The sequence below is a fragment of the Quercus lobata genome, chromosome 10 (assembly GCF_001633185.2).
Source record: "Quercus lobata isolate SW786 chromosome 10, ValleyOak3.0 Primary Assembly, whole genome shotgun sequence".
NCBI lineage: Eukaryota > Viridiplantae > Streptophyta > Magnoliopsida > Fagales > Fagaceae > Quercus > Quercus lobata.
The window spans coordinates 11071163-11078551 of NC_044913.1; the positions used below are offsets into that span (position 1 = coordinate 11071163).

General features: G+C 35.8%; 1 protein-coding gene across 2 annotated transcripts; it reads left to right on the forward strand.

The window, feature by feature from the left end:
- The first annotated feature begins 3177 nt into the window (after nt 1–3177).
- LOC115962445 (E3 ubiquitin-protein ligase BOI-like) lies at nt 3178–6922 on the forward strand. 2 transcript variants are annotated; one of them, XM_031081282.1, is made up of 4 exons: nt 3178–3553; nt 4397–4506; nt 5637–6022; nt 6250–6922. In XM_031081282.1, exons 2-4 carry the CDS (start codon nt 4401–4403, stop codon nt 6781–6783), a joined length of 1026 nt encoding a protein of 341 aa, XP_030937142.1. In that variant the 5' UTR covers nt 3178–3553; nt 4397–4400; the 3' UTR covers nt 6784–6922. The 2 variants fall into 2 exon arrangements, with proteins under 2 accessions (XP_030937142.1, XP_030937143.1); XM_031081283.1 differs by having other exon boundaries at nt 3180–3553; nt 5658–6022.
- Nucleotides 6923–7389: the final 467 nt, after the last annotated feature.

Here is a 7389-nt window from a genome sequence, read left to right on the forward strand (position 1 = left end):
TCATTATTATTGCTGAGAAAGTCAGATTATTATGATTATTTATTTATGAAAGATAATAAACAGAGTCACGGACTCACGAGGGTCACATTGAGAGAGAGAGAGAGAGTCCGTGAATTGCGGACCAACCTGCCTCGTCTTCCTCATTTTTCTCTCTCCGTACCAGCCAAAACAAAAACGTGAGCCATAAACAAAGCGAGGTCATGTGGGGTCCACGTGAGTAGAGTAGAGTGGACCCCACCAGTTCGAGAGCAACAAGAGGAACAGAACAGAACACAATGAGAGAGAGAGAGAGAGCCGTCTCTAGTCTCTAGTCTTACGTCTGTGCCTGCCTGCCTGCCTTTGTCTCAATTCTCATTTCTCAAACTCTCATCTTAATATATATATATATATATATATATTTTTTTTTTTTAGTGGTAAATTTTATTATTATTATTTTATTTATTTTTGCCATTTTTGGTATTAATTGGGCTGAGAGCATCCACATCCGGATCTCAAATCCTATCTTATTTTACCATCCCAAAAAACTACTTTATTACTTATACCATACCATTTTTCAACATACCCAACATCCCAACTTTTATTTTCCTATTCTACTTATTAAAATAATATTTTTATACAATAAAATAACATATCCCACAATTACCATCATTTACAATAAAACATATTATTTAATCTTTCCCTCTCTTTATTTCTGTTCAACAACCACAACCACTACCACCGACTCACTACACACCTGATACCGCCACTGCCACTACCAGCATCACCTCATAATTTACCGTCAACACCCACAAAAAAAAAAAAAAAAAAAAAAAAAAAAAACCTGGGCAGCAAACCCACCCTGCCACCCACTGACCCAAAAAAACCACCAATCACCACCACCGACGCATTACACACCTGACACCACCACGCCACCACCAACAACACCCATAATTCACCGTCAACACCCAAAAAAAAAAAACCCAGGCAGCAAACCCACCCTGCCACCCACTGACCCAAAACCCACTCTGACGGAGCCATAGACACCCACCCCACCGTCGACCCACCAGCCACAACTACTTCCACCACCTCCACCGTCGGCCCACTAGCCATAACCACAAACCTAGTAGCTGAACCAAAAAAAAAAAAAAACACAATCCAATGGCAACACAGCACAGCCAAATCCAGCCAAATCAAAATCAAAACCAAAATCAAAATCCTAAATCAAAATCAAAATCCAAAATCCAAAATCCAAAATCAAAAATCAAACCCACTGTTCTCGCAAAACCCAAACCCAAACCCATCTGTTCTCACCGGCAGCGATGGCGAGAGAGAGAGGGTCGCCCGTCGCCGTCTGGATTCAGCCCGTCGCCCGTCATCATCGTCATCATCTTCGACCCAAACGCCAAACGCCAAACACCACCCAAACGCCACCCAATCGCCACCTAAATTCGACCCTCACGCCGGAAACCCACGACCTCCACGCCTCCACCACAGCTTTTCTGATCAAGCCTCCACGCCGTTGCCTCCATTCCGTTGAAGAAGAGAGAGCAGGAAGAAAGTGAGAGAAAAGAAACAGAAAAAATGAGAGAGGAGAGAGGAATTTACCGGGATAAATGAGAGAGGAGAGAGAAATGAGAGTATTAAAAAATTATTTTTTTTTATAACATTCAGCTACAGTACCATCTTACATTTGAGATGGTACTGTAGCTAAATCCCAAATTTGGAATTGGCATATTGCATATGGCCTTTCCATTGTTGGGTAGTTTTGGGGCTTAAATGCCAAATGTTCCTAACATTTGGCATTTAGAAGCCCCAATGCTGATGCTCTGATTGATTAGCCCTGGACCGACCACCACCTGCCCACTCAAAAAATGCAAAATTAAATTTTTTTTTAAAAAAATTGGACAAGTACGAAAATACCCTCCTGATCTCACATGATTATGGGTCCATTCACATGAAATTGGGCCGGTGGAGCAACCAACTCTGCCAATTCTAACATCATGCTAGCTGGATAGTTGCTCCTCTACCAAGATAGTCTGACATTATATAAATGATTCCTATTCAAAAAAAAAACGCCAAATAAATAAAAACAAAAAGAAAAAAAAAATGTATATAAGAGTACATATTTTTGTGAATCATAATAAGCTGTGTAAGCCCATGATTCGTGTTGTGTTTATGCATAAAAAGATGTCCAGAGACCAAGTACTATAAGGGGTAGATACTCCAAAAAAAATAAAAAATACTATAAGGGTCAAGGAATTTGGTTACATTATTACCAAAAAAATAAAAAAATTATAAGATGTGTGCTGTGTATGTGTTTGTTTTATTATTTTTATACAATTTGACTTTTTTTTTGAGAATGTTCTTCAAAAAAAAAAAAAGACTTAATAAAAAAAACAAAACATAAGTCTATACCTATACAAATAAATAATATATAAATATAGATGTATTGGATTGTAAATCTTTCAATTGAATTTAAATGCATAGTTGTATCAATTAATATAACAAAGAATTTTGCAGTTCAATTGATACTAAGGGCATTCACGGTTGGATCAACTCAAGTTTGTATTCAACTCATACCCGACTTGATCAGATTGGGTGGAGGAGAATGTAATCTGTTGTCAATTGATAAGGAACATTAGTTCGGATGGACGAGCTCTTTACAAGTGGCGATTGAATTGGTCGACACCGGCTAACGAAAGGGTGAGGCAGAAATACAACCTTGCTTTTGTCAATATTCAACAAATTATCAAATAACTCCAAATGTTTGGTCTACTAGTTTCTAAGGTCTTATATAATCCTAAGTTTAAAATTCATAACTAGCATCTTAGGCTCATGATGTATGAATCAAGATATTAGATCCATTTGATTAGACATTTTGGGAGTTTAAAATAGTGTTTTTAAAATCCAAAACTCTGTTTTACAACCACAATTTTTTTTTTTTACAAACGCTCATTCTAAACTCAAAGAATCATTTTCTAATAGTTTATACAAATACACATTACACACAAATATAAAATTAAAAAGGGCAAATTCCAACACACACTAATAAGTTTCTCAAACTATTTCACCTCCCATTTTAGCCAAAAATTAATATGGGGCACGTTATACGCCAGACATAGGCCCAACAAAACAAGAGGTCCACAACAAAAGAAGGATACCAAAGTAAATTTAGGCACACTGAGCCGACGCATCAGTAACCAGAGAAATTAAGAAATGAAAAAAATTACTGGTGGGAAAACGAAAAGAAAAAAAGCTGATGAAGGCGATGAAGATTACAACACCAACAACAACAACAACACCAATACCAACACCAACAATTTCTCTTCGTACAAATGGAATCATCGGTTTTCTTAACCTTAACCACTCACCCCAATACAATCATCTTTTTCCACGAACCATTGTCCCTCCCAATACCATTAATTATTATTGCTACTATTATGCTTCACTTTCTCCTTCTCCTCTCTTAGCAAATATTCTCTCTCCTTTTCTCTCTCTTTCTCTCTCTCTATCTCTCTCACCCTCTCATTCTCACCACTCAGATCCGCCTTTGCCTCCATTTCAAGTTTTTTAGGTACTGATTCTGCGAACAATAGTAAAAGAAACTGATTTAAAAAAAAAAAAAAAAAAACTTATTTTTAGTTGTTTTTTCCATTTCTTCTTTGATATTGCTGATCTGGGTATTGCTTCTTTTTTTGTTTTGGATGCTATGATGGGATAAAGATTGGAACTTTTTTTTTTTTTTTTTTTTTTTTTTTTTTTTTTTATGGTTACCCAGAAATATATGGATGATTGTTGTTGTTATGCTCAAGTTGGAATTTTTATTTTATTTTTATATTAATGGGGGTGGAATCGATGACTTGTTCTGATGTGATGGGGTTGTTGAATCGAAATAGAGGCTTGCTATGGGTTTTGAGTTGTTGATATGTTAGGTTTTGAATTTGATTTTCATTTACATACGCTGTGGCTGATGTGAATGGTGTGGATATGAGGAAATTTGGAAAACTTCCTTGAAATGAGTTTTAAGGGGTTGTCTGTCACTCAGCCGAGTTGAATTTATTGTATTTTTTAGGTCCAAAATAATGAATGGTTGAACATTTCAATTTGAAGTTCTTGTCCCTTTGTGCTAGTATCTCTCTGTAACAAAATGCAGCATAGTGTATCTAGTTATTGGTGATGCTGTTTGTGATGTTCTAAAAGGTTCTATATATTTTTTTTTAAGTGGGTGCTCTTCAATTTGCTTGATCATCCGGTTCCCCTCATAACTATTGATATTTTGAGGTGCTTCATTGTGCATGATTTGGATTTTTTAGGAGATTCTTGAGCTTAGGTGCTTAATCATTGGTACCCATCATAATTAGTTTGGTAAGTTTGGTTAGTTTATGGAATGATAGTTGCCTGCCTTGGTTTCTTATAGGAATATGTTTGGAGGAGATAGTAGCAATCCTGTGTTTCCCACGTTCATTGAGGAAGGTCGGTTTCAATATGATACCAGTGGATTGCCTCAGCTGCAATTATTTGGAGATTGTGAGTTTTTCCTAAGAATTTATTACTCATTTATGCTATTTGATTTTCTTCTAGTTACAGATTTAGATTTTCTAATTCTGTTGTTTTGTTGTCCTAAAATGTTATTTTGATATTGATGTAGCTTTTGTACATGGTTCTACTCTTATTGTCTGGTCCTGTTATTGCTTCTGGACGGTTGTTATGTGCTTGGTCTCTCTATATTTTACAACTTTGATCAATTAGGATTTTGGACTAGGTTTCTCATTCAGTTTGTGCATTTAAGACTTTATTATTGCATAAATTAAGGATGATGTCTTTGTTGCCTGTGCCATAATTTGAACAAATAATTTGATTGTTTTAACTTAATACATGTTTGTAAGTCCAGGTAATTTCAATATATAAGCGGATTAGAGTTACTTAACAGATAATGATGAGAGGAGAAAATGGGCTATATATGCTTAAGGAATATGCATTTTCTTAACTCTTCCATTTTTGTATGAGTAGTTGGAGCTGGCATCATATGTTTTTGTGTACATATTATTGAAGATCAATTATCAGAAATGTGCAAGTAATTATGATTGAATGATGACTGGTTATTGGTAAATAAGCCAGTGTAGTTAGATTAATTTTTCTAGTGTTTTCAATGGGTCACCATATACTTATGTTTAGATGTGGGATGTAATGCTACAGCGCTGCTAGCACACAAGTTTGAATTCTATGCAACATTTGTAAAACATAACCACAAACGACAGTGGTCATTAAGCACCTGAACTTTGAGCATTTTACATCAGGATTAATAATTTTGACATTGTCCTGGACAGAAGAAAACATAACATATTCTCCATGTATCACCTCTTGTGACCCTGTCTCTTTGTCCCTTTCCAGTTTGTCCCATTACAGCAATCTTTATCCTCTACCATTTCTTGTGAGTTGTGACTTATCTTGTCAATACAATACCTCTTTTTTCCCCCACTTTCTTTCTTTATGTTATTAGATGTGATGTGTTATTTATTTTTTGATATACTTACATCTAAATTTAATTTTCTTTCTGTTGCTCTCATTGTTTATGTCGATTTTATATGGTTATAACTTTGTGGCATTTTTCTTTTTCATTTAAAAATATTTTCAGTGTCTTTTGTTTAATCTATAAGGTAACTTTGCAATATGTACAGTCCCAGTTGGATGCAACATTGGTCCTTTAAACTACATTGGAAATGACCAAACGACTCCTATGGAGCAGCCAATCAAAAGAGCCAGGGAAGCAGAATCTATTTCCAGACAGCAGCAAAAACGTCTTTTATCTCTAAATAATAACTTCTCTCAAGATAAAGCTGGTCATTCTGGAAGCATTCTGAATCCTAATCCTGTATCAACTGGGTTGAAACTTTCATATGAGGAGGATGAACACAATTCTTCTGTTACTTCTGCAAGTGAAAGTATGACAGGTGTCCTTCCCGCTATTTTATCCCTTGGCGATAATCTGAAGATAGAGATTGATCGGCAGAAAGAAGAATTTGATCGTTATATTAGACTTCAGGTAATAATCTAATTCCACAAACTAGCTTATGGTGTTGTTGTGTCAACATCTAACATCTTAACAATACCTGCAATTCTTTTTATGGTGAAAGAATCAGAAATAAAATTTTGATCCTTTTTATCACCACTTAGGAGGTTGACACCTAGACATTAGTTTGCGATAGATTTGTTGCTTCTTGTTTTATGATACCCTCTACAACCAATTCTTCATTGGTGTGTTTCAAACAGGAAGAAAACATACTCAAGGGTGTGAGGGAACTGAGGCAAAGACAAACAGTTTCTTTCCTGAGTGCCATAGAAAAGGGAGTTGATAGGAAGTTACGTGAAAAAGAGCTTGAAATAGAGAATATGAACCGCAAGAACAAGGAACTAATGGAGAGAATAAGGCAGGTCGCCATGGAAGTTCAGTCTTGGCACTATAGAGCAAAGTACAATGAGTCTGTAGTCAATGCCTTGAAAAGCAATTTGCAGCAAGTCATGTCTCAGGGTGCTATGCATGGGAAGGAAGGATGTGGGGATAGCGAGGTAGATGATGCAGTCTCTGGGACTAACGTGGATCACCTACGCATTGTAGGTGGGTCTGGAAATTCGGTCTTTACGGAGAAACAGTTGAATTGCAGGGCTTGTAAAGTTAAGGAAGTCTGTGTCTTGTTGTTACCTTGTAGGCATCTGTGTCTCTGTAAGGATTGTGAAGGGTTTATTGATGTATGTCCTGTGTGCCGGGAAATGAAGACTGCAAGTGTTCAAGTATATATGTCTTAAAAAAGTGTAATGGTATCAAGGCATATTTCTAGGCACTTGTATTCCTCATTACCCCTTTACTGCAATCAATTTAATTTATTAATGTTATCATGGTCACTGGATTTATGGGTTGTTAAATGGAGGTAGTGCTTAAGTTAAAGAGTTTTTAAGAAAAATTATAATGGCTCAAGTATCATTAATTTAACTAGTTTAGAAATCTCTGGAAAGGATTTTAAGCATCATCCATGTATAATATTAGTGGGAATTGTGTTTTCTTTTTTGTTGGCTTTTCTAAACAAAGTTAATTTGGTTTCTACTTTCTAATGCCATTTAAAATTGGGTATGTTCTAGACTTATAGTACTGTCATGGACTCATGGTCCCACTCGGATGTGGGATATAAACTGTTCCCAACAGATAAAAAGATGAGTGGAAAAGAGGGGAAAGCATGCTGATATTGGAGATATATAATTACAACTTTGATTTTGATATTGAAGGTAAGTGAGATGAATGAACCAGAATTTGAGATTACTGGGTTAGTTTTTAAAAACTGAAAGGTTTAAACTAGTGGAAAATGATATGCAAGAAAGGTTGTTCAATTTGTACAGATTTATGTAATAAAAATTGTG

What these genes read in the sequence shown, in the direction of transcription:
- LOC115962445 (XM_031081282.1), top strand. Translation starts at nt 4,401, where the DNA reads ATGTTTGGAGGAGATAGTAGCAATCCTGTGTTTCCCACGTTCATTGAG. An exon ending in GCTGCAATTATTTGGAGATT is followed by an intron (nt 4,507 to 5,636) that starts GTGAGTTTTTCC and finishes TTAATCTATAAG; the next exon opens with GTAACTTTGCAATATGTACA. An exon ending in ATCGTTATATTAGACTTCAG is followed by an intron (nt 6,023 to 6,249) that starts GTAATAATCTAA and finishes TGTTTCAAACAG; the next exon opens with GAAGAAAACATACTCAAGGG.